Source organism: Nuphar pumila, chromosome 13 (assembly GCF_984573655.1).
Source record: "Nuphar pumila chromosome 13, dmNupPumi1.hap1.1, whole genome shotgun sequence".
Lineage (NCBI taxonomy): Eukaryota > Viridiplantae > Streptophyta > Magnoliopsida > Nymphaeales > Nymphaeaceae > Nuphar > Nuphar pumila.
In genome coordinates, this window is record NC_143261.1 from 101,796,102 (window position 1) to 101,823,474 (window position 27,373).

Consider the following 27,373-nt stretch of genomic DNA (forward strand, 5'->3'; position numbering starts at 1 on the left):
TTTGAAATACGTGTTGGAGAAATTGATCATCATATTTTCATTTTCATGATACAAAGTCTAACAAAAAAATTCTTTTGATAATAAAGGAAAAATGCCTCACTCACATGCGAGCTCATTAGTATAAAAACCCAAGTCACTTTTTGCGCACTCAGGTCCCTTTTGCCCACTAGAGAGTATGCCCAACTTTGACCTTGCGGCAAGGGACACACCCATGGTTTTGAACTTGTAACGTCCTTGTAACTTATGATGAAGATGAAGGAGATCTATAGTGGAGCATATCTGAACATGCTTCGATCCTACAATACACACCTTCAACAGCTAGCATTCTATGTCGAGAATTAAAAGTCATCATTAACCACTCCAACAACTATCTTGGTGAAATGAAGAAGTACCTGGTGTAACGAAAAGATCTACCAAAAAGTTAAACTACTTTTGAGAAATCAGCCAACATACGGAAACACCATCAATTTGTGGAGGAGCTATGCGATTGTAACCGAGAACAACGCCAACTTAGGCAAGGAAAAGTCTTTTGGACTGTCAAGTTTTTTACTTTTGTTACTTGATGTAAATATCTCTTTTGCTTTCTTAAGTGTTTGTAACAACCTTTGGCCTAAAAACCCTCTGGATACAAAGTGAATTTGAGGTTCATCTTTACTCGTTAACTTTGCTAATAGAAGTTCTTGCATTCTTGTCTTTTTCTGTTCTCTTGTCTCTCTACTTTCTTTATGTTTGCAGCTAGATTTAATCGGTTGTGCGCTTGAAAGGGGCCGGTGTTGGAGTTCAACAGGGCGTGCCAATCACTTTTACCACGTACGCGTTGCCTATATCACGTGGGCCATAAAACTCTCCAAAATTGATAAAAGATAAGTCATACAAATTTGACAGGAACCTTGTATTACACTCATTGCATCATGAACTTACAGGTTTAGACGTCCCGGAAGTTTACACTTACCGGTACCATCTAACCCCACGGGAAGAATAAGAAGTACGAAAGGACAAGCAATGGTTTCTACCAAGACCTAATTAAATATAACAATTGCATCTATTATTAATTAGTATTTTTATTATTACAATAATAATAATATATAATTTTATTTTTGTCTTAATAATAGTAATACTTTTATCGTTATATAATTATTGTTTTTCGGGCCTTTTGATCATGAAGAGCCTGGCCCAGGCGTGCGGGCTACTTCTACATAAGAACTGCCCAACCTCCCATTTCCTTTAGCCCGTGCTTTTCCAGCTATGGATTTGAAAATCATGAAGGCCAGACTCCCACCTGGCTTTAGGTTTCATCCAAGAGATGAGGAGTTGGTTTGCTATTATCTCTACAAGAAGATTGCCAACGAAGGGTTGCCTTGTGACAACATGGTGGAGGTAAACCTGCACACGTGCGAGCCATGGATGCTACCAGGTAAGCATTGATGTTTTTCTTGTTGTTGGTATCGTTTTGTTGTTGATGATGATCCTGATAATGATTTCTGTGTTATGATGATGTTGAACACATGGGATCACCAATGAGTGTTTCTTCTTGTTCTTTTATATATTATGTTCCTTCTGTTTTCTAGTGAGGTCCTTAGAATGACAGCATGGACATTCTCTGCAATTCTTCTGCTAGAAATAATATTATGTGATGAATTATGGTAATTATAGCTCCACCATGGCCATCAACTATTGATCAATATGATTTATTCCACTCATTTGAAGTTTGGTTGTTCATATAGTCTCCCCCATTATCATAGGAAACGTTAGATGCAATTGTTTATGCACCTACGACCACTAAAATATAACACAAGAAGCACCCCACAATGGATGATTAAAACCTTCAATTCCTTTTCTTTAACTTCTCTTTTTATTTTTCACATAAGGTCATTGTAACGAAAATACTGACCAAAGAAGTGACCCTCATCGTTTTCTTTAAGGCTTGGTTAAGTAATCTCTGCTTACCAAATCCTTTTGGTACCAAAGATTTTAGGAATGTCAAACCCAAGAAATTTTCTTTGTTTTGCCTATGGAACTTTATGGTGTTCATGCTGGGCCAGCGTACTACTCTATTCAAAGATTTCTAGATATTCACTGCTGACCACCCAAGAGTTGGCATCGGCAGCCCAGCCAAGCTTTGATGGGCTCAGCCCGGTCTCAAGATTAGTTAGATTTCTCTGAATCACCCCAGCTAGCCCTGGATAGATTGAGCAAGTCTTACTTTATTATCAATCTGTGCTTAATTAGCTAGTTTATTGAATACATTTTTTGAGCCTTTCATAAACTTGGGCTTTTGGAGAAGATTGGAGAGACTCCTTGTCATTAAATACAGAGAAGAGAAATCAATAGCACAGCATGAATTTTCTAAATATTTGACAAAAACATACTTAACTTTTGACGTATTTACAAACACATCCTAACTTTTGAAATATTACAATTACACGCCTAACCTTGTATTTCTTAACATCTCAAAAGTTACGCTGTGTTTTTGTAAATTTTTCAATTTTCTATTACCCACTGCACCACGACACCTGATAAACTGAGCCCACATGAATGGGACAAGGCTTAATGATAATGATTATGACATGACATGTCCATGTGGACAAGAAGGCTGATTTTATGACCTAAGCCTATGGATTCATACAAGAAAAAAGTTCATTCTCATTGTTGTACAATCCAATTAGCACAATTGGATGAGATCCAGAAAGTAAACATATTGATCATCTCATCCAATGTGCCCCATCTAGTATATATATATTTTTTATATACTTATCATGTTTTTGCTTTTTCAAAGAAGAAAACAGATTGCTCTCCGCTTGATGTTTTTTGGTAAAAAAAACTTATTTTGAAATCAGTAATCATTAACCTCATTGTGCTTCCTCTAAAAAAAATCATTGTGTTTTTTATATTTTCTGAAAATCGTACTTTTCCGTCCATATGCTGGTGGACAACTAGTGTTTGGATATAGTGATATTTTATTTCCCGTCGGAATCCTCAAGACGTACCATAGCTACATTCGTATAGGCTGGGAATGGAGAGTGCGATCATCTTTCACTCATGATCAACCTAACTGACCCGTGGTAGAGATAGAATAGAACTAGAGCTAGGAGAGAGGAATCAAAAAATGGAAACGAACCCAGAAAATAAACGTACTCTCTCTCTCATACATATATATATATATAGAGAGAGAGAGAGAGTAACTAGAATATGAGAACTACTAATATGGCTATTTCCAACACTTTTTTTGCAAATCCAATCCTGTGGATGTGCTTGGCATGGGTGAATTTGCTAGGAATCAACCATTGGATCATGTATTTTTTAATGCAAAAATGTGATTTTTGAATGCTTGAATATTTATAAAGATTATGAGCCATTGATTTTAAAACTTTAAAAAAATCACGTTTGTGCATCAAAACAGAATTATTCAAGATCAGTTTTTTTTTAAACCAAGCATGTAGATCACATCCACAATGTTAGATTCAAGAGAAAAGAATAAAAAATCCATGAAAATAGCGGTTCACACATTAGTTCTCATATTTTCAGTTCCCATGTTCTAGTATATATATATATATATATCACTCTTCTTTCCTATGCACACATAAAAGGATAGCGAAAATAGCAGACCAATTACGTTTTTGCTAGAGACCGATCTTTCTGTCAAATCTCTCTCTCTCTCTCTCTCTCTCTCTCTCTCTCTCTCTCTCTCTCTCTCTCTCTCTCTCGTATTATTATTTCTGTTCTCTCGTTGGTCATTAAATAATGCTTCTTTGATAACTACATATGCTAAAATTAAGGATAACTATTAGAGGAAAGAGAGACCTATTATTCTTTCTTGAGAGATCCCTCTCTGGGTTTAGAACCATGGTCATCCACTGTCAGGTGACAAACCAAAGTCCCCCTAACCAGGATAGCAGAGTTCTTATGGGCAAAGTATATAGTTAAATCAAACAATGATTGCATGGATTCAAAACTTTACCTAGGCTTGCACTGGTGACTTTGACCGCTTGTCTGGTAAAGCCAAGCCCAATATATATCTTAGTTTATCACAGTTGTTTGGATAAGTGGTTGCATCGATCCAAGCATCGTGTGGAGCAATATGACAAATATAAACGATATTTCGAAAATATCTCCAAAAACGTGTGGAAATAATGAGTTCAAAATATCATGATATTTTTTTTTACCAAGAAAGCTGGGGTTAGGCATCCTCCTACCAAACAAGCCGAGCTCCCTTTGGTAAATATCATGATATTATTGCTTAAATAAAAATAAGATAATTTTGTCAATCTTTATGTTTTTATTAGTACATTCTTGAAAAATTCAATTTTAATTTTGTTCATATCTCTTATATTTTTATAATTTCAACCAAAAAAGGGGTGAGATAAGGGATGTGGACCCTAGCCTAGGCTAGGTTAGGTGTGCTGAAATTTGCAGAGTAAGGATACAAGCACTAAATGGATACCATACACTGAAATAGGGAGAGGGTCGTCTCTTCATAGTTTTTTTGGTGGATCCGAATTTATTGTTTATATATCTGAAATCTGTTTTTTGAATATGATCCAGATTAAGATGAACGATTCTTACTGGGCAATTTTAGAATGGACAGCCGAGATTTATCCAAGGCATGTTGCCTTAGATAGGATTTTATTAAATGTGTTTCAGAATTAAATGGGAACTGAATGTCCCGTTCTAGGTTTGGAAGAACGAATTAATTTCACAAGAATTTGACTGTTGGAAATTTGTATCTTAGAGGTTTGCCATTACGATATATGGGAAAACATGATAAGTCGGGAAGTCACACTCCTATCCACAACAACTCGCTTTTCCATTTTATCCTATGTTTTCGGATAAGTTGGGGAATAGATACATGCACCCTTAAAAAAATAGGGGTATGGATCCCATCATTTGACACATGATGATATTCAACCTACATTTGATCTTAGCCATCCAACCAATGGCTAGGATTAGTCCACATTCTCACCTAGATGTGGACTGATCTTAGCCACCCAGATGCATCGGTTGGATGGCTAGGATAACATAGGATCCTTTGTATCATATATTAAAAGATAGGATCCGTTTTGTAAAAATCCTGAGGCAAGGTTGATGTTGGCTCAATCGAGTCGTGAAGGAGGGAAGATCAGGTGCAATGTGTTTGCACACTTTTAGGGTGCTGCTGCACTTGATGACCCACCGTCTTTGGAATAGAGATCTGGTGCAATGTGATTGCACACTTTAAGTGCACTGCTATTACCCATCATTTGTCGTTGCCCCCCCACAGCTGAGTCTGACAGCCTGTATCTCAAATATGGTGGGTGATCCGGTGCACCATCATGCTAAAAGTGTGCAATGACATTGCACCTGATCCTCCCTTCCATCTGTGGGATACAACCTTTCAGCTATGGGCCCAACACCAATGGTGGGTGATCAGGTGCAGCAGCACATGGAATAATGGATAGTTTACAATCACATTGCACCTGATCTGCCCTAATCGTGAAGGGCTAACAAGACTAGTTCGGGTCAAAACCAAATCTTTCTCTTTGTGAATTATGTGCCAATTTGATGAATCAACAACCCGTTTAGAGTAGGGGGGTGGTCAGGCCCAGTGTATCGTTAACAGAATACGAGGCCCAGCATTGCACGATTACTCATTGTCATGTATTTTGGTATTTAATGTGAACTGACTCTGTCTTTAACCTTGGTTTATAAGTGGAAGCACAGCTTGGGGCAAACGAGTGGTACTTCTTCAACTTCCGGGACCGGAAATATGCTACTGGATCACGTACCAATCGAGCAACAAAGGAGGGGTACTGGAAAGCCACGGGCAAAGATCGGACGGTGGTCGACCCGACTTCACATATAATCGTAGGGATGCGGAAGACTCTGGTTTTCTACCTTGGAAGAGCCCCTATGGGTGTTAAAACGAGGTGGGTCATGCATGAGTTCAGGCTGGAAACCCCACACACACCACCAAAGGTATGTCATCCTCTGCTGCTAATGCCATGCATGATCAACTCTGCAAATGCACAAGCAGCCATTCACCTTCAATGTATATGGCAGCCAATTTTCTTGAGCACGGATTCTATCATGTGATACATCTTATATTCAATCGACGGCTAGAATTAGTCAAATTCTCACCTGGATGTGGACTGATCCTAACCATCTAGATGCAGTTGGACGGCTAAAATTGGCATATAGGATCCTCTGTATCATATGTCAGAGGATGTCTAGGATCAATAGAATAGTCCTTTTTCACACGTACGTTCCGCACACACCACACACGCTTGAATGCCTGTGCATGTGCATGCATGCATGCATGGAAACACTTTCGCATTTACGAACATTGTTAGGATATCCATTCTCATTCAATTATGAGTATTGCTAAGGATTATGGTTTTCACTGTTATTACTAGACATGAGCACTAAGACCAGGCTTAGTCTCCGCATGGCTCGTGGTCTAGTCCTTAAAAAAAGCAGTAGGACCCCAGGTCATTTGTGGCTAGCGGCCCAGTTAGGACCTGATAAGGGTCTGGCAGGCCTGACCCATGTATATATTGTCCCGAGCCCGTCCCAACTCAGTCGTACATCTGGCTTGGGCCGACCCTTTAGGCTTGACCCAGTTAATGGGTCGGGCTTTTCAGGCCCTGTATATTTTACACAAGGGTCTGGCCCTGATTAGAGCCCAATTATCTAATCCGGCTGGGGGTGCAAATTGCAGCCCGGGCCTGACCTGATTTCAGCTCGTCGGGCACCCGGCTTGTGGCCTGCCCTGTCTGGTCCGGCCTGGGGCTGATGCTTTCAAGCCCCAGCCCAGTGTGAATGGGGCAACCCACCCTGGCCAGATAAAGAATAAGCTGGGCTGGACTGCCGATTGCCTACACTTCCCATCAAATAACACTGCACCTGATGCAGTACTTCCTGTGTGGCACACGTTGTCCAGCGTTATCAAACACTGTGTGCACAGTGACAGCACGCGGGACAGCTTTGTCAACCCCAAACATGAAACACCCCCCCAATCCTCGGGTTTGGATCGCGATTCAAGCATGCCCATAGGTAGCGTTTGAAACACAGAACGCGGGGTTCTGACGGGACCATTGTGTCCTGTACTGCATGGGCTCTACAGTAACCATTAAACGCAGGACAAACACGTACGCTCCACCAAAACGGGAAGCAAACGTGGCTTGCGTCCCATTTTGGTGGAACAAAAGAGCCGGATCCCTAGGGGTGTGTGCTAACAGTCTCACCCAAGATTGTTTCCAGAAAAAAAAAACACTAACCCAAGAAGAGTGTGTCCCGCGTATCAAATGCTACTAGGGACCATTTGTTTCACAGGAAAGAGTCTCTTTCTTGTGAGAAAAGGGTCACTTTTTTCACGAAAAGCAAAATGAACAGGCTGTATAGATCCCTTCCTATCTCCTCCACATGAAGGAATTCTCATGAGAAGGTTGAGCTGGCATGATTCTCTGCTTTCCCATAAAAAGCCATTTCACTTCCATGAGAACGAAACAAATGGACCCGTTTGTTTGACAAGGTGGGCCTTTCCTATGAAAATGCTCACCCCCTCGAGAAACAACCAGGCCCCCTTTAGGCCATCACGTTTTCCAGCAAAATATGAAACCAAGGGAGCCATGGAGAAGATTTTTCATATGAAAACCCCACGTCCTGCAGAAAATGTGGGACCTTGTGGGCACCGTTGGCTGACCCGTTTTTCTCGCTGGCCGCATCTGTTTCATGTTCCACTGGAAAATAACCATTTTCATACCAAAATGATTGTAATTTTCACGAAACAAACAAGCCATATAATTCATATATAAATGCTCCTCTCTGATATAATATATTTTTTTCTTCCAGACAATGCTTCTCTCTGATAATTTTACTTCTCCTTTTGATACTCCCACAGGAGGACTGGGTACTATGCAGAGTTTTTCTCCAAAACCGTGGATATTGCACCAGGCCCAACATAGAGGATGGCCATGACGACATGGTCGCCTCATCCCATACTAATATATTCTTGGAAGCAGCTCATACCCATATCAACCATGCACATGATCTCAGTTTGGATGGATACGAGTGTCTCCCCTACTTGACTGATCTCTCACACTATGACTCTAGCAGTGTTGTGCTAAACTTAGGGGAGCAACACTGTGGGGCCCTCACTTTCCCCCCTGCAGCCACAGCCAAAGATGAAATTGAAAGATTCGACTTCTTTGCAGGGATGGAATTTGGAGAAAGCAAAGTAGAAGATTGATGTTCCTCTCCAAAATTGGTGGCACAAGACCATTGAATGTTTCTTTCAAATAAAAAGAAAAAGAAAAGAAAAAGACCATTGAATGTGAATATGAATGAGGAAACTTTGTTTGTGATAAATGCAGAGTGAATGTTTGTATATGTGTATATGGAGAGTTCATATCATTGATGTCAGCTTCATGTATGATTTTACTACAGTCTTTCTGTTTTATTTTGTTCATTTAATTAATTGGTACTGAAGAGAGTTGATGTTAGAGGTTGATTTGAATTATTGATGCACACCCATTGCAATGATATTCTTGGATTACTATTTGTCTTATATTTATTATTTGACATGATATATATATATATATATATATATATATATATATATATATATATATATATATATATATATATAAATAAATTTTGGAGGGTGTTCTAGAGAGAATATAGAAGTGAGAAGGTGTGCGCCTGCACCCAAGGAGGGCCCACATCAACCTTCATCAAAGCACCCGGCCAAAACATGAAATGATGGTCACGTCTCGTTTGCAAAAAATATCAGCAAGGGAAAATTTCGGAATATTTTGAGAAAATATATTTTTTCATAAAGAACTGAAAAAATATTGGAATGTAACAGATATATAAATTGTCTGCAAAAATAACAATAAATATGAGTTATTACATATGTCATCATCAATACAAAAAAAATGGATAGTCATTTATTTTTTACTCAAAAAATATCTCTGTTTTTTGGAATGGTTTAATCATTGATCCTGAAAAAATATGGATAGTCATGTAGAGGTGTATATTTCCATTTTGGCTGGATTCGGTATTATATCATAGACTCTTTTGTTATAGCCATAAAAAGTGCTTTATTGTGTTAATATCCAATAAAAAATATGATATTTTTAGAATAAATAATATTTTGAAAATGAAAACATATATGGTGGTTCTGATCCATGATACTATAAGGTAGGTAGTACACACACTCTTGTTTGCATGGATTTAACCACTAATGTTAATTTTAACTGTACATCTGTACAACATTATTTATTTAATAGGTTTTGGAGTTTTCATCATGTCTAATACACCATAAGATTTTAATTTTGAGATAGTGAAAAATCAACTACTCATAATTTGTGAAGATAAGGATAATTTGAAAATGATATAAAACATAATGTTGAAGTCAACTTTAACACATGAAAATATTAGTAAATATGGAATGCTAAACATGATACAAATTAATGTTTAATTAGTCTTTAATTTTGAAAATTAAATATGTATAAATCGAGTGTGTACCACCATAAGTGATTGCGGTTCAGTACCACAATAGGGTCGTGCTTTAAAAATATTTTTTTGTTATATATTTTTAAAATATGGGGGGATATTTGTGGATATGAATGAAATACTCGAGCTATTATGGAGGTGGAGTAGTCGAAATCAGAAGCTTATTCAAGGTATATTCGTGAGAATGGTGCTCATGAAATTTTGTTTTGGCTGGCTTACCTTCTGATAGGTACCGTCCAGGTAGTCACATTTGCATGCATTTAATTGGAGGCATGGTTAGGTGATCGAGTCCGAGTACTTTAACATGCATTTGGCATGACCTTTTTAACTGTCAAGTGTGTTTGTTTTGTGCAAACGGGTCGGATATATACAGGCCGGTTTATGGTAAATCCAAAACCAAATATGAATCCAAATATCAGGCAACAAGTCAAACCTGAAGTAGCTACGCCGGTTGTATTTTGATTTGAATCATGATCCGAACTTTGTCCTGTCCCGTTCAACATACGGGGCTTGAAAAGTTAATGGCATTTCTGAAAATCTCTATAGGAGGGGGAGGATTCAATTGTCATTGCAAGTAACTAAAGCATGAAGAGAGAATTCTATTTAGGTGCCAATTAACTTCTTACGTGAAATTCTGAAAACGGCCTCAGGTTTCTGAATTTTCTGATATAAGCCTCTGTTTTTTCTGTTCAACAGAGATCTGCAATAGGGATGACATTGGACCGGGGGAAAACGGGGCCCCGCCTCTTCCCATTTGAACTGGGAATAGAGGACATGAAATGAAGATAGAGGTTAAAATCAAAACCCGTGCAAGGATCCAACCAGATTCACTCTCCAATGTATTTTCTGATCAGAAATCCTAACCGTTTTTATCCATATCCTATACCAAGAGAGTCCTAGGCTCCCTTCCTCCCTGCAATTAAGGTTATTAAAGGGTCTGGTATCCAACCCATACCCAAACCCGTCCGTGATAACAAGCACTTAGATTTGAATTCGGGTTAAGGATTATGTCATGTTAAGAAAATAAAACTCTAAATTTGACCTATATAATTTAAAAGGTATTTAAAATATATATATTTACATAAACGGTATATAAAAATAAAAACACTCAAGTTAGTCCTGTTGAGTCATATCTGTTAAAAATCATAATCCAAACCCGACTCACATGGTACTCAGGTAGGGGTGTCAATGGGTCGGGTTTACCCGGACCCAACCTGTACCAAACCCTATAGGATCTGGGTATGGTGATAAATAAGAAGACCAGAGTCCAGACACGAAGGTCTGATTAATACATTGAGCCGGGTATACTTTGTGAAATTTTATACCAGACTCGGGCCTGATCTGAGTTCCGATTAAGACCCACAAATTTTCAATGTAAAAATGATAAAAAAATATTCTTTTACCAGGTACGTATGACCCAGGTCTGATTCATGTAGTTCTTATAGGGTCCGGATATGATTTCTTTTATGGTGGGTCCGATTAAACTCAGTTCTGGACCCAATACCATACCCAAAAATTAGGACCAGGTCTGGTTTCACCTCGGTCTGAACCAAACTGGACCCGTTGACACCCTTATACTCAGGTAGGCGTTTTGTACCCTCATACACCAATGTCTGGGTTTGGTTTGGGTCAGGTAAACGAGACAAGCCAGACCCGTTGACAACCTTACCTAGAAACTTAGGTAAACCTACTTCTTCCTCTCTCTCTAAAAAAAAAAAAAAAATTGTGCTTCTTTTTTAGAGCCCCACCTTTTGCCTAATATTCTAAATTTTGATTTCAGAATAAGATCCGTGTAAAACATTAGACGTGTTTTACTCATTTTATTATGCAATAAGGGTAATTTAGTAATTTTGTAATACACAACTCACAGATAAATTAACTTGAGTTACTTCAATGAGTTTTCTATTTGACAGTTTCAGACTTTCAGAGAAAGTTTGGGTCCTAAAATATCTTTTTCAGAAATATGAGTCAGTCACTAAATAGAATTTTCCCTTTCTTTTTAGTGAATATACATATACATGGTATGGTTGAGCAGCTGCTTCAGCAAAGTTGGCTAGGTATCAAAATACATATACGTGCGCTGCTGAAGGGCGCCACGATGATGTATAGTTTTCATTATAATACATATCTATGTTTATTTATTTTGGTTTCTAAGTTTTTCTTTTCATTTTCTCTCTCTCTTTGTTTCATCCCCTATTTTACGTTTTATACCATTGATATTGTAATTAGGGTTTTGATATCTCAACTTACCTTTTGTTGGTACCTACCTAGGGCTTGTATTTACTGTAGCAGAAGGGTAGTTTGCTAATCCATAGTTTTTGGAGGCACTTTCAGTAAGAAATGCAACCACCATGTCATGAAATCACTAGCCCCTTGATATATTAGTGCGTGCCTTTTTTGCATTTTAATTTTTTGTGTTTGATTTTTTCCTTTTCTTTTTGGGGCGTTTTACATGAGGGGTTGTTAGGGTTAGATCTGCTGAAATGATGGTTTCTGTTTTTTTTTTCAATAATAATAAATTAACTTCCCCAAAATTCCCATGTTCTGCTTGACATGTTTTTTGGGAAATTTGGTTGTGTTTGAGGCCAACGAATATAATTGGGGTTCATGGTTATTAATATTGGTCTTCCTTAAATTTTTGAAGGTACCCAACAATTGGAAACAATAGCGTTGAACGACTTGGGGGTTAGTGTGATCCGCAAAGATTGGTGAGTTGTAATCTTTGGTTGTGGGAGATTTGACTGCAATTTGCAGATTTCTGTTGGTATTCTTAGCATGCTTAGTTTTGCACCTTGCGTTTACTGTTGTGGATTTGTAAACATATATGTGTCTTGTAGTGCGTGATTTGGCATTCATTATAATTGCAAAACAGAATTGTCTTTGTTGGTGTTAAAAATCGTTTCATACTTGCCCTTATATGCATTCTGCGATTCTTTGGTTGTTTTCTGTTATTAGTATATCTATACCAAGGGCTGCTGTTAAGTATTTGGCGGTGGTGTTATGATGTTTTTTACTATTGGTAGCCTACCACGATGTAATGTTGGATTCTGAGTTTCTTATAGCTTTTTAAGTTTTCAGTTCAGATGTTTACCAAAATGTGGAATGATCAGATTCATGTGTAATCCGGGTGCTGTTTGATTTGAAAGTAGGAAATAAAGCATTGTAAATCCTGAACAAAAAGAGACATCCCGTTAGGAAACTTCTATATTCTTCCCTTAATCTCTGTTTGCTTCATAGTTTTCTCGTGTCCTGTACGCATTCTGACGTCTGCCTTGAGTTCATTAGGTTGTGATTGGAAAAATCATGTTCAATCTTAGTGCTGTCACAAGTAGAAGTATGTGATGGTCCTATAGAGGCTTTTGATCTGTTGATCACTAGAGCCTATTGTTTCGACGATAGAACTGGTTTTTAGAAAACTTTTAGAATCTTTTTATTGTAAGAATGATAGTTGTAGGCATTCCATTTTGTGGTGGCGAAGGGTGCAGGCAGTTTGAACTAAACTCTTTCAATAGAAGTATTATGTATGTTCTGGATATTAATTAACTAAATAATGGGTTATTAAATAGCTTATTAATTGAAAGCTCTGGCATCAAGGACTGTTTCTGGATATCAAACAGGTTTGTTGCTGCATTCCCTGGCCTTTGATTGTGTTGAAAGAGAGAAAATAAAGAAGCAATTTGCAGTCACAACCATTCAATACTTAATTGGAACCATTAACTATTGAACAAATGTGAACTTATGAACAGCTCGTTGGGTTAATTATATTTTAATTATCGCATAGTTATAGAGGTTATTCTACTGACATAAGTCACTAAGGCGTAGGATTTTGTTGCAGATATTCAGCTGTAGCTTGGTATTTGTTTGTGTAATAATCATCTTGTCTTTGTTGGATTTTCAGTTATGATGGCTACAGGATGCACAGGACCTCGCAATAGTAAACGAGAATCTGGGAGGCCTTTTTCTCCACATGGGTTCTTATCACTTACATCATTCACCTTGAAAAAGATTCATAGTGATGTTGTAATGAATTCTGTGTCTGTGGTGGATACACCTCTTGTAGAGCAGGCAGTTATGGATACTGAATGTAGTGCTAGTGATGATGTGAAGTTCAGAAGGTGTCTTAGGCGTAGGCCTTGGATAAACTACGGGATGTTTGATGTGATCTCAGATGAGGATTCTGACATGGAACCAATTGACCTGGTAAGCATCTTGCACCTTGCTATCTCTTGCTATGGAAGTTTTAATTATAGTGAGTGGAAGTTATAAGATCTTAGACTACCAGCTATTGTAACAAGTAGGGCTTTATCTTTATCTTTTTTATTTTTTCAGAAACACCCTTCAAAGCTACCTCTACCAAAAGGGATTACTCGTGGGTGTTCAAATTGTAACAACTGCCAAAAGGTTGAGTTTTTTAAAATGCATGTGATGCTTGGATTTTTGCCTGGTGATCTTTGCCATCTTTATGGGGTTTGCTAATTAACAGGTGGTAGCAAGATGGCATCCAGAAGATGCACACAGGCTGGCGATAAATGAAGCTCCCGTATTCTACCCAAATGAAGAGGTCATTGTTGTTTTTAATTTGCATTTCTGCACACTCAGCTCATCTGAATATGAAACTGAGTTTTCTATGGATATCATGAAGTTTATTTCTGAAGGTTTGTTTATGGTTACCTTTGTCCAGGAGTTTAAAGATCCTCTGAAGTATATTGCAAGTATACGACAGACAGCAGAACCATATGGGATTTGCCGAATTGTCCCTCCTCCTACATGGAAACCACCATACCTTCTTAAGCAAAAGCATATATGGGAAAATGCTAAATTTGCTACACGAATTCAACAGCTTGATAAGCTTCAAAATCGAGAACCTATGAGGAAAAACCCCAGAAGCATTGCCCATATTAGGAAGAAAAGGAGAAGATGCTTGAAAATGGGGATATATTGCAGGCCTAGTGATCCAGGTACCTCGCACATGCATGAAGGCATTAATGAAGATGAGGGGTTTGGATTTCTACCTGGTCCAGAGTTCACTCTGGAGTCATTTCAGAAGTATGCAGATGATTTTATTGAGCAGTACTTTGGCCTGAAGGATACAAGTCCACTGTCGAGCTCAAGCCACGATGAGGTTAAACATCGACAAGAACCATCTGTGGAAGATATTGAGGGTGAATACTGGCGGATGATTGAGAATCCATCCGAAGAGATTGAGGTAACAAAGTTTAATCCTTCTTGTCGCTGCAGAATTGTCTTGGATGTAATCTAGACCTATAAGCTTCCTTTTGTAGGTACTTTATGGGATTGATCTGGATACTGGAGCATTTGGCAGTGGGTTTCCTAAAACATCCTCTGATTCTGGGAACAATGAGTTAGATATGTATGTGAGATCAGGTTGGAATTTAAATAACTTCCCAAGGCTGGCAGGATCTCTGCTGTCTTTTGAGAAGGGTGATATTTCTGGTGTTCTAGTGCCATGGCTCTATATAGGGATGTGCTTTTCATCATTTTGTTGGGTGAGTTATGATTTAATAGGCCCTTTTTATTATGTAGCAAGGAGTTCTTCCATTGCTATGCATATCCAAATTTTTTCACTCATCTCCCACATGCATGGCATGCCCTTTTCATATCAGATTCATATATCAACCTAACTGACCCTGGAGTTATGATGCAAGATTTTGGATGCAAATACATAATGCCTTTTCACTGCATGAGAAGCCTTGCTTATTTACCTTTTAATTCTTCTCGTGCTGCAGCATGTTGAGGATCATCATCTTTACTCATTGAATTACATGCATTGGGGTGCTCCAAAATTGTGGTATGGTGTCCCAGGAAGTCATGCTTTGAAATTGGAGGCAGCCATGAAGAAGCATCTGCCTCATTTATTTGAAGAACAGCCTGGCTTGCTTCATAAGCTTGTGAGTAGTTTTTCTCCCCCTATTTCGCTTGTTATGCAATTCCAACTTCAAAAAGAATTGTGCAATAGGTGTATGTGTTTTTCTCTTCTTTGAGGTTGAACCTTGCTTAAACACAGCCCCAAATCTGTACCAGCAGAGAGAGAGAGAGACGGTTAACCCTTGATTTTCTTTTTTGGTGAAGGGCTGCACCTCACGACTTTATTGAATATATATATATATATATATATATATATATATATATATGAGAACCCTAATAGGGTAGGATACAAAGAATACAAAACAAATCTCTTAATTACATCAATGTCCCATTTTGGGACGCCCTATGGTAAAATTACAAACATGCCCTTCATAAATACTCTTCTAACTTGGATGGTGTTTCTGCCCTTGGAACACGTCTTCAGTTCTAACACCCCCCTCAAGTTATATATGTCATCAGACATAGATAACTTATTCTTCGAATATTTGTGTTTGTCCCTTGACAGTCGTTTGGTAAATATATCTGCTACCTGCTGATCTGAATCAATAAGCCTTGTTTCCATTTCTTTGGAGTCAATCTTGTCTCCGACGAAGTGATAATCAATCTGAAAGTGCTTCAATCTGTCATGAAGGACTTGGGATACAAAGAGCACAAAACAAATGTCTTAATTACATCAATGTCTCCCTATGGTAAAATTACAAACATGCCCTTTATAAATACTCTTCTAACACGGATGACGTTTCTGCCCTTGGAACACATCTTCAGTTCTAACACCTTGGCATGACATAAGAAGGTTTCTTTTGCAAGTGCAAGGGTGAAGAGTGCTATCATGAGTGTAACACAAATATTGTTGTCCTTTTTCCAGTGAATTTATTCTAGACAATAGACTTACTCCAGCAATGAATACTAGCAGATAATGTTGTTGAACGTACTTATGTAGGCAGTGGAGTGTGGCCAGGGTGGGCAGCATGATCCTATTGTTATGAATCTCTTTTTTGTGCTGCACTTTTGTTTTGTTACTCTTTCTTTTGATCATATTGGTTGTTCATTGCCTTGTTACGAAGGGTGATCAGTCATCACATCTCTTTACCACTTGCGCTTAATTTTTGAAGGGTAAAATGGTGATTTCAATACAAACTTAAGTGAACTCTGGGATTTTTTAATTAATCATCTCAAAGTTTAGGTGTGTTTTTAAACTTTTTCAAAACTTAGGTGTGTTTTTTATTATTGCTGACTCTTTAGGTGCAGTTTTGAAAATTTCCATATTAATTATTATTGCCTTGAACAGGTCACTCAACTCTCACCGATGATTTTGAAGTCAGAAGGTGTACCTGTTTATCGATGTGTTCAACAGTCTGGGGAGTTTGTTCTCACATTTCCTCGAGCTTATCATTCTGGTTTTAACTGTGGATTCAATTGTGCCGAGTCAGTGAATGTTGCTCCTGTTGACTGGTTGCCACATGGACAGAGTGCTGTGGAACTTTATTGTCAGCAACATCGTAAAACATCTCTGTCTCATGACAAGTTGTTACTAGGGGCAGCACGAGAAGCTGTAAGAGCACTTTGGGAGCTCCACCTTCTGAGAAAAGACACGCCTGACAATTTACGATGGCAAGCTGTTTGCGGAAAGGATGGAATTTTGACAATGGCATTGAAGGTAAGTTCTTACGAATATTATTCTTACTTGACAGGAATATTTGATTATTCTCTCCTTTGAGCATAAACTGAATTGAGATTTATTATTGAATATTTTTTCTTCAGACACGTGTTGACATAGAGCATGCCAGAAGGAAATTTTTCTGCAATCCTTCACAGATTAGGAAACTGGACATGAGCTTTGATGCTACCAATGAGCGGGAGTGTGTCATATGCTTTTATGATTTGCATCTCTCTGCAGCTGGTTGTGACTGTTCTCCAGAAGCATTTGCATGCTTAAATCATGCAAAACAACTTTGTTCCTGTGATTATAGTACAAGATTTTTTCTCCTTCGTTATGAATTAAGTGAACTAGACCTATGCATTGAAGCATTGGGGGGGAAATTGAGTGCAATACATAGGTGGGCGAATTTGGATCTAGGACTCTCTTTGAGTTCACATGTGTCAAAGGAGAAGAAATTTCAGGGGTCTGAGAAGAAATGTGCATTGGTTTGCAATCCCTCCTTAGAAGAGACTAAACCAAAAGAACAAATGCCACTAGATGAATGAAACACTGAGAAGTGCTGCTAATGTTCCTGACCTTTAGTTGGAAACAAACAGGCCTCTTGCACAGCCAGACTCTTTTGGCAAAACAAAAATGAAAGATGGTAACTTTTTATGACCATGACATTCATGGACCAAGTGACCAATTCAAATTAAGAACCCAAAAGTTGCTGTTTAGTAAAGGGTGCTCAGTCTTGAAGACACCAGTGGAATCCTTTTCTGGCCAGTTTCCATCAGAACACGCCTCCTATGCTTAGTTACCTGAAAACTCTTCTGTTCAATTACAACGAAGCCCATTGCAAGTTGCTGATAACAGCAGATTGGGAAATTCAGAAAGGGATAAATCAAGGGCAAGTACATCCCACAAAAATATTGTCTTAGTGATGATGATAATGATCAGGCTGAAGATGGATGACAATCACTGATTGTGTGAAAGTGGAAGGGTCCACCACAATGCATATGAAGGTTTCAGAAAGATCTATGGAAGTTGACAAAGAAACTGCTGGCATAGGATTTCAGAAAGACCAAGCTTCTGGAATTCTAAAGACTGATGGATCAAGTATGGTCAATGAGGAAACTAAACAGCTTGGTATGTCTGCAGAGGCCATAAGTGCCCTTGGAAGAGATGAAAGATGCATGAGTAATTTGAGTTCTTCATGTAATATTCAAGATTTGTCATCAGAAAAAAAACATAATAAACAGCATCTTGATAATAGAGGTAGCAATAGGAACTACCCTCAGCATTTGTTGTTGGATCCCTCTGGGAACCCAAGCAATGTGCAGAAAGATGGTACTGTTTTATCTAATTTCAGCTCCATACAGATGAAAAATGAATCCTGCACGCAGTCTGCAGTTTCAACTCATTCTAGTATGATACAAAATTTGGGTGGAAACTGCCAAAGAGGTTCCCGCATTGCAAAAGTTGTAAGGAGGTTCAACCGCACTGTAGAGGCACTAGATTTTGGACTTGTGGTCTCTGAAAAAGGCATGGTGTAGCAGGCAGGCAATATTTCCTAAGGGTGCGTTGTGTCAGAGATGGACTTTATATGTTATACTTTTAGGCAGTTCTATTCCACTGAACTTTTTCTTTCTATTTTGTTTAATAGGATTCAGAAGCTGGGTTAGATACTTGAGTGTTCTTGATCCAACACAAATGTGTTACTGTCTCAGAAATCCTTGATGTTGGGCATGCCGTGCCCAGGGGCGTAGCTAGGATTCATGTGAGGGGGGGGCAAACAGGGGTGTAGGAAAAAAAAAATTATTTGTGCAATAGTCGAGGGTTCGGGGGCAGCGCCCCCGAAAAAAAAAATTTGAGATAAAATAAAAAATGGCTACAATTCTTAATAAAAATCTATTTCATATGAACAAATCAAACTATTTGCTGCAGTCAGGGCTGGGCTGGGCTGGGCTGGGCTGGGCTAAAAAAATGGATAAAAATCTATTTCATATGGAATCAGGGCTGGGCTAGGACTGGGCTTTTAAAAAAAAAAAAAAAATTTAACTGTCAGGACTGGGCTACAGCCCAGTCCTGCCCCCCCCTAGCTACGCCTTTGGCGGTGCCACTCTTGAGAGTAACTTTCTGTTCTGCTCCATGTTTCTTGACGGGTTGTGCCGTGGTCACAGATCTCAAATTGGAATTTTCTCAGCAATGGAAATCTCATGATAAACTGAATTTATTTTTGGGAAAATATCAAGAAAATAAAAATATGTAAAAAATAGAAATATGTACGTAAATGATGGAAAAAGAAATATAAAACATTAAAATATCTTTACAATAACAATATTAGCTCAATGTGTTAAAAAAGCAACATTCGAATTTATTGTGATTTAATGGGATTTTTATTGTTTTCAGAATTTACCACAATCAAATTATTGGTGATAGTTGTTACATATGTTTGGTGTGTGTGTGTGTGTAAATATCTCATATAAGTCATTTCCACATAGCTTCATAAATCTGTCAATTATGAATTTGGCTGACTAAAATCACACCCATTCAAATTTAAAAGGAAGAAAGGTTTTTTAAATATATAACTCACTGTTTTTTTGGATACTTTGGAGAAGAATTCTCATGGAAAAGTGAATTCTCAATCTAGAGAGAATTATCAAGAAAGAGAATTGTCAATCTCTAGGTTAGGACTTGGATGTCAGCAATCATCAAGAGGGGCATTGCATGAGATGCCCCCGCTTCCCTCTGGCCTCGCTTCTCACCTTGCACTGAAAAAACTATTTTGTTTGCGTACATACTTGAGGTACAGAACAATTATGCATCTGAAATTATAGTTATCCTTTTAAAGGCATGTATGAATACCGAATTTGGTTGTTGCTCCAAGAAACAAATTAACAGTTCTAATTTATGACAGAATTAAACACGATGATCAACATCATGATATTTAATTTGACATATTGTAACACAATTTCTCTCTCCTTATATAGAAGTAACAATAGTACAAAGAATTATAGCAGAAGGATATAAAAGAATAAAAAGAATAACAAAAATTTTAAAGTCCTGCCGAGACGAGGTCATGCAAGGTCACTATCCCGATCACTACATTGTGATCGTTAATAACTGGCAAGAATTGTACTGGTGAAGGTGGAGATTCCATCTTCTTCATTGCATCAACTGCCATAGCTTCTGGACCAATTGTTCTTGGATTCCTAGCAAAATTTACATGAAAGAACACATCTGAGCACACACAGAACTGTTGACTTGCATGTAACAACAAATTGAAAGATATGCAACCTTACCTGTTACACATATCTCCTACACGGAGCTTGAAGATGGCTTCACCATTAGCCCTTAGAGTGCGACGCAGGTCACCATCAGTGAATGTTCCAATCAAGTGATACTCATCATCAATGATAAGCAAGCACCCGCATCCTTTGCTTGTCAGCTCAACAAGCTGGTCCATGATTAGGTCTCCTTCCTTACAAACAGGAAGATCCTCTGGTTTCTTCATCATATCTTTAACCTGCGTATATGTTTTGGGTTATTTTCATCACTTTGCTATAGCTAAGACATAATGATTGTCCAAACATACCATACTTGAGAAAATTCACAAAAACATGGTACGAATCTAATTGCATATTTTCACTGGCTCTGCAGAAGATGGATGACAGAGAAAGCAAAAAGAATGATGGGCTCCAGTTTCATGAGGGAAGTGCAAGAAACAATATTTTCCATATTAGTTGTTCAGTTTCCTTGTCATGAGCCATTCCAACTACTGTTACTACATTTGCACTAATTTGACATAGCCTACTTATCCAGGAATTTTTCAGTAACATGTGGCAAAAAATGTCAAGCACAGATATGATTTAGTAGTGTTCTTTTATTGCTTTTTAGACCCATGAGCTGCTTTGAGATGTTTGCTATTTCTTGGTATCTACTTATGCTCTCTCTCTCTCTCTCTCTCTCTCTCTCTCTCTCTCTCTCTCTCTCCATATATATATCATATATGTATGTATGTATGTGTAGGCTAGTAGAAAGCCATGGTTGCAGGTATTATTTAGTCAATCAGGACACTAGATATCTTTGTCATGGTTTATTTAGTAAGAAACATGCTTTGGATCTAATTGTTCTGATGACAATCTAATTTTAATTGTCAAATTTGGTGCATTATGGACTAATTTTACATGCTTTTGAAAACCTGCATACACATTAAAACTTCTTAATATACATGCTCTATATACACGAGACATGAAAGTTTATGATCAAGTCAAGAAAACATTCAATGAAGACTTAAAAATCAATGGGACTACCAGAAAGTACTGTGTGCGTAGACACATACAGAACAAATACTTTTTTTAAACACAACAAATCAATCAATCTTTCAGTTCCAGAAGCTATATAAACAATACGGATGATGTTCCTTGAGTACGTTGGAACCATCTATATCCAAAACACAGTTATTTTTACATGGCTTACCACCTTAAAATTTGGAGGAGCCACTGCCACAACTAATTGTGAAGCAGAAATTTCCCTAGAAGCATTCCCAAGTGCAGAAATAAATATGCATATAGGAAGTTCACCTTAATTACATCAATAGAAGAAAAAAAAGAAGTGCAATCCATTCATTATCAAGAGCATAAATAAGAGGAAAATGTTTTGAAAACTTCATATGAGAGGTTGCATCTGGGATTAAACTTTACATCAGAAAAACAAATAAATCCTTCTAATCTACTTTTGCTTGCTTGATAATCTCACACCAGCTAATTCAAGTCTCAACTAAGATATAAACTAATAAGATTGAGATACTGCACAACCTAAGCAGCAACAGTAAGTGGCATACCCTTACATACTACAATCCAGAAAAACATAAAATAATCAGACAGATGGCAGGCATACACAAGCTCTAGTTAGATCGTAAAGTGTAAGAAATAAAAAGCCAATCAAAGCAGAATGCAGATACGTGCACCAACCCAAGAAGGCACAAACTTGAGGCATAAGAGAATGATTGGCTAAGTCAGAGAAACTTTCCAGAAGTTGGTTACCCATTTGGTGTTTCCTGCAAGGGTTTTCTTTCATCGGGATAAAGAGCAAATTTACAAGTCTAGGCTTGCAGGCAACGTGGCGAGTTGTTCAAATGGATTGACAAAAATTTCAACGTGCAAGTATGCACTAGTAGTTCAACTGGGACAGTATATTTGATGCCATGCTATAAAATTTTAAAACAAAATCAGAAACAGTGAAAGAAAGAAAATCTATACCTGCTTCTTTAGGAAAGATGAAAAGACCATCTACCTGCCAATTTCACTTGTAATCAAACAGAAAAGTGATGAGCAGGATGAGAATCACCTTCATCATTGGAGATAAAAATGCATGTGTAAACACAGAAGATCTGAACCAGATATATATATATATATACACACACGCAGCAGATCAGATATCAAATCAGTATGCGTAGAGTGCAAAAAGTTTCAAAATTGCATTTGAAGATCATAAACCATAAAACCAACAATAAAAATGAACTAAATCATGCACAGATTTCCATAAGAAACAAAGGAAACTTGAATAGAAAGACACATTTTAGGCAGATTGTGGATTGTAAATGGGCCAGGTTGAGGTTGACCCAAATAGGACCTTTTCTAACTGGTCCCAGTCCCAGACCTGGCCCATTAAAATTTTAATGGCACAAGACAATGGTGCAGATGCATTAGACCCAGTCTTCCCTATCTTACAAATCAGGCCTGAAAGCATACAGATCTTATGACAGGCTATGACAAAATCCAGGAGAAAGCCTATGAGTTTGGCCCTGTTCACAGTCATCCTTGGATAATTCTACATAAACTGCTTTTAATAAACATAAAACAGATAATACTGAACTATCTATTAGATAGATTGCATATCTAAACTAGGAGACGAAAGCACCTCACATTCAAATTCCATAATTTCAAACCAGATGAGCAATGCATCTTGAGAAGAAACAAGATTGCTAAGTGTAGATTAAATTTAATAGCCACAATAAACTGCAAATGACAAATCATGAGCAAGAGACACTGGATCCTGCCTTGTTTTCAAAGTCAAATCTTCAAAAGGAAAACAATAAACCATGAAGAATAAATGGAAAAGAAAGAAATCCTAACAACCAAAGTTTTAGAAAAATAAAATAAAATCATCTAAATCTTAGCATTCAAGCCATAGTTGCCCATATCACCAATATTTTGAAAATATTGAAAATATTGCAAATATTATCGGATTTTTTTACTAGCTGATAAAAACTTCAAAATATAGCAATATTTTTAAAATGATGAAAACATAAATATCGCTGTGATGTCATGATATTTTAAAGTTTTTGCTTATTTTATTTGTTGTTTTTAGTGTGTATATATATATTATTTTGTGTTTCTTTTATTTTTAAAAACTGTCTAACTTTTTCTTTATAATCATAAGAAAATTACAGCTAAACCTATTCTTTTTAATTTTCTCTGCATTTTTTCATTTTCTAAAAACATCTGAGATTTTTCCGAGAATACCCATCTTTAAAAGAAAAAATTGCCAAGAAATTCCCGAGAGAGAGATTGGCGACTATGCTTTAAGCTCAACTAGATGCATACAAAATTTGACCACCCAGGTCAAATTAATGAAAAGAAAGAAGAAATTCACACAAACGGAAAATGAAAAAACTGCTAATGTCTTTGACAGATCAAATACGTCATCTCAATTTTGATACGTTACTGAATTGAGCACATACAAATAGTGGCGGCTCAGATCTGACAAACGTGAAAAAAGGGAAAGCATGCATTCACAAAGCGTACGTTAAACCCACTAAGAACTCTCACAGATCACAACTAGCAATCACCCGGATCAGCTAAATACTGAAGAAAAAAGAAACAAACCCTCAAAATTCAAAGAGGAAACCCATCAAAATCAATGCTGCATTTCAAAGATCAAGGACAAACAGGCAATGGGAAATGAGATACCCTCACAAATAAAAAATCAGATACCCTCACAAATAAAAAATCAGATACCCTCACAAATCAAAGAGGAAACCCATCAAAATCAATGCTGCATTTCGAGGATCAAGAAGAAACAGCAATGCAAAACAAAAACACGATTCACAAATCCAATACCCTTATAGATCAAACAGGAAACCCATCAAAATCAATGCCGCATTTCAAGGATCAAGGGAAAGTAGTCTGTGAAACAAAATCCGCAATTCACAAATCGTAATGGAAAACCCACCAAGAAAAAATAGAGGCCCTTAATTGAGATCCTTCACATTAAGGATCAAAGAAACATCCCAGCTTTGCAAATCGAACACACACACAAAAGGAAAAAAAAACACAAGCGGAAAGTATCCCGGACGCAATTCCGTATCAGATAATTTCTAAAGAAAAAAAAAAAGAAACATACCTTCACAAATCAAACAAGAAACGCAAACCAAATCAATGGTACATTTCAAGGATCAAGGAAAAGCAGCCAATGCGAAACGGAAACCACAATCTTCACAAATCAAACCGAAAATGGAAAACCCACCAAGAAAAGAGAAAGAGACCATCAATTTAAATCCTTCACATTAAAATATCAAAGAAACAACCCCCACATTCGCAAATCAAACACAAAAAACACGTCGATTACCGAACCGAAAAAAACAGACCTTAAAGATCAGACTCTTCCCGATCCGGCCGGCTGGGTGGTTCCCGGCGTACTCCTCCCTCGTCAAGTTCCTGGCGCTCATGAGCGCGATGGCCACCGTGTCGCCGAACAGCATCTGGATCGCCGTGGAGGTCACGGGCGCGAGATCGAAGGGGCAGAGCTCCCTCTCCAGCGGGAGGTAGACGCTGAGATCGCAGGCGCTCGACAGGAGGCTAATCCGCGACGACGTGACGGCGACGAGGAAGGCGCCTCTGGCCTTGGCGCAGGGGAGGAGCCTGAGCAGCTCGTCGGTGTTGCCGCTCTTGCTGAAGAAGACGAGGAGGTCGTGGGTGGCGAGGGCGCCGATGTCGCCGTGGAGGGCGTCAGTGGGGGAGAGGAACCCGGACTTGACGCCGAGGGAGACGAGGGTCTGCGAGATCTTCTGTGCGACGAAGCCGGACTTGCCGACACCGGTGAAGAAGATGGTGCCCCTGGCTTCGAGGAGGATGCGGGTGAAGAGGTGGGTCTGGGGGATGTCGAGGTTCTGGAAGAAGAAGTCGAGGTACCGCTTCTGGGTCTGGAAGAGTTCGCGGAGGCCACCCAGGGTGAGGGCCGACCCGGGCTCCTCCTTCTCCTTCCCGTTGGGAAGATCGGAAGAACAAGGGAGCGAACCCATTCTCGTCTGCTGTTGCTTCGGCACGGCACGGCGCGGATGCAGGAAGAAGAAGAAGGTGTCGGTGGTGTTTGGGGTAATGATTGAAGGAGTTTTATGGACGTTGGAACTTGGCATTCGAAAACATGAAGGTAACGTACGATTCCAACCCAGTATTGGTATTTGGGATCTTGCCATGAGCCAAGCTCATCTTACCAATCCCACGGTGGGACCCACATTCCTGCTCACTCGATGGCGTTCATCAAAGTGCAACGTAGGGATGGCAGTGGAACGGGGCGGGGGCGGAGAAAAGATCTCCACCTCCACCCCCTGCCCCGTCTCGAAATCTTGCCCCTTCATTTCTACCATTCCTGCACGGGTTTTGATTTTAACCTCCATCCTTGCCTCTAGTCCTATTTCATGTCTTTCATCCATTGAATCAAATGGAGCGAGGCAGAGCGGGTTAAGAATTGAGGAGGCAGGGCGGGGATAGAGATGGAGTCGGGGCATTGCGAGAAAAGCATAAGTCCATCCCCACCTTCATCCTTGCATGGGTTTTGATTTTAACCTTCATTCTCGCCTCCAGCCTTGTTTCATGTTCTCCATCTTCTATTCAAATAGGATAAGGCCGAGCGAGGCCAGTTTCCCGATCCACTACTGCTATGATGGGTGGACTCGATATATCTCAGATGAGTCGCACATTTTTTTTATTTTTATGGCTATTGATGCCTTGATGAATGAGATCTAGAGTTTGCAAAATGAATGGCCCAAAACATAGGTATAGGCATGGATGAAAGATACGCACTCCCATACTAAGTGTTTATGATGTTGCTGTCACAATAGCTAGTGAGCTGAGTAAGGGCTTGGGTGTCGGTGGCGCCACTTGAGGTTTAGTTAAAAAAGGATGGGCTTATTATTAAGTGGTCTGGTTGTCGACGAGGGTTCTTTACCGTAAAAAAGTATCTCTTATGACACTATTCATGATTTGGATTTGGTTTTGATGTTCTTCGTGTGAAGGAAATTTTTCATTGAAGACTTTAATTTTTTCTCGTGATTTCAAAAAAGAAAAAAAAAGGAATTTTAAAAAATGCACACGTAAAGTTTGGGCAATATAAAAAACACACTCATGTTTTGAGAAATTTTAACTTAAAATTTTGCCTTTCATCCATTTAACCTAGGTTATCACTAACCCAAAATGAGCTAAGAGAGTTAATTTACTAGTTAACCCTTCAAAAACTCATTTAGGTGTATTTTTTAAAATATGATGTTAATGATAATTCTATATAACAATTTTTTTTTTAAAGGCAAGTTGGGGTTAAGCTGCTCCTATCAGACAAGCATCAAAGCAGGTTATATGTTCCCCCCCCCGAACAGGGCAGTTAGCTACATCTCATGCTCGGGGGTTCCAAAGAGCACCACGTATGTAAGCATGTGTGTCTCGTATCCCCATGTTTGTCAGCATTAATTAGCGTTGGAGTTTGATGCGATTGCAAAGACTTAAGTACCCTCTCCTCCATTGGTGCAAAAAAAAAAATGACGATTCTTAAAAAGGAGTGGTTGTAAAGACTTAAGTGCCCCGAAGATGATTATTTAAGACCCAGTCTCTGCACTGCAGGATTATCTGAGAAAGAAATCTCCCCTGGAGGAGGCCATGAACATCAACCCTCTCACACTCTCTCTCCCTTCTATTTCTGCTTCTATGCACATCCAACAGAAGATCTTACATTGCTCCATCAAGCACCGGCTGACCTGCACATTGACTGTTGTGGAGCCTGATTCAGAGTTTTTACCCTTACAGGAGAAGGGTTTGGGGGTTCATCCCAGCGTGGGTAGCATCATTCAACTAAATGAGTTGTAGATCCTGATTCAGAGTTTTTACCCTTATAGGAGAGGGGTCTGGGGGCTCCTCCCAACGTGGGTAGCATCATTCAACTTGAAGAGTTGTGGAGTCTGATTCAAAGTTTTTACCCTTACAGAAAAGGGGGGTCTAAGGGCTCCTCCTAGCGTGGGTAGCATCATTCAACTTGATGAGTTGCTTTCATCATGTTCAGTTGCTTTCTAGATTATACTTT

The 27,373-nt window shown here is 38.6% G+C and overlaps 2 protein-coding genes and 1 pseudogene across 2 annotated transcripts; 2 read left to right on the forward strand and 1 right to left on the reverse strand.

Moving 5' to 3' along the window:
- Positions 1 to 1,245: 1,245 nt before the first annotated feature.
- Positions 1,246 to 8,224, forward strand: LOC149819515 (NAC domain-containing protein 21/22 pseudogene; annotated as a pseudogene).
- A 3,659-nt stretch (positions 8,225 to 11,883) lies between these two features.
- Positions 11,884 to 18,786, forward strand: PKDM7D (Transcription factor jumonji (jmj) family protein / zinc finger (C5HC2 type) family protein). Its single transcript, XM_089985331.1, has 9 exons — positions 11,884 to 12,200; positions 13,391 to 13,692; positions 13,822 to 13,893; positions 13,976 to 14,053; positions 14,174 to 14,698; positions 14,775 to 14,999; positions 15,240 to 15,401; positions 16,667 to 17,035; positions 17,140 to 18,786. Exons 2-9 carry the CDS (start codon positions 13,393 to 13,395, stop codon positions 17,581 to 17,583), a joined length of 2,175 nt encoding a protein of 724 aa, XP_089841457.1. The 5' UTR covers positions 11,884 to 12,200; positions 13,391 to 13,392; the 3' UTR covers positions 17,584 to 18,786.
- A 1,142-nt stretch (positions 18,787 to 19,928) lies between these two features.
- LOC149819517 (putative arabinose 5-phosphate isomerase) lies at positions 19,929 to 25,467 on the reverse strand. Its single transcript, XM_089985332.1, has 3 exons — positions 24,672 to 25,467; positions 20,323 to 20,546; positions 19,929 to 20,232 (listed from the first exon to the last, which is right to left on the reverse strand). The coding sequence occupies exons 1-3, from the start codon at positions 25,437 to 25,439 to the stop codon at positions 20,076 to 20,078; spliced, it is 1,149 nt and encodes a 382-aa protein (XP_089841458.1). The 5' UTR covers positions 25,440 to 25,467; the 3' UTR covers positions 19,929 to 20,075.
- Between the last annotated feature and the right edge of the window lie 1,906 nt (positions 25,468 to 27,373).

Excerpts from the sequence above, each read along its gene's own strand:
- PKDM7D (XM_089985331.1), top strand. The coding sequence starts at position 13,393 with ATGATGGCTACAGGATGCACAGGACCTCGCAATAGTAAACGAGAATCT. Across the intron at positions 14,054-14,173 it reads TATTCTACCCAAATGAAGAG|GAGTTTAAAGATCCTCTGAA; the intron begins GTCATTGTTGTT and ends ACCTTTGTCCAG. Across the intron at positions 14,699-14,774 it reads ATCCATCCGAAGAGATTGAG|GTACTTTATGGGATTGATCT; the intron begins GTAACAAAGTTT and ends TTCCTTTTGTAG.
- LOC149819517 (XM_089985332.1), bottom strand. The coding sequence starts at position 25,439 with ATGCCAAGTTCCAACGTCCATAAAACTCCTTCAATCATTACCCCAAAC. Across the intron at positions 20,547-24,671 it reads GGAAGAGTCTGATCTTTAAG|GTTAAAGATATGATGAAGAA; the intron begins GTCTGTTTTTTT and ends ACATATACGCAG. Across the intron at positions 20,233-20,322 it reads GTAGGAGATATGTGTAACAG|GAATCCAAGAACAATTGGTC; the intron begins GTAAGGTTGCAT and ends AAATTTTGCTAG.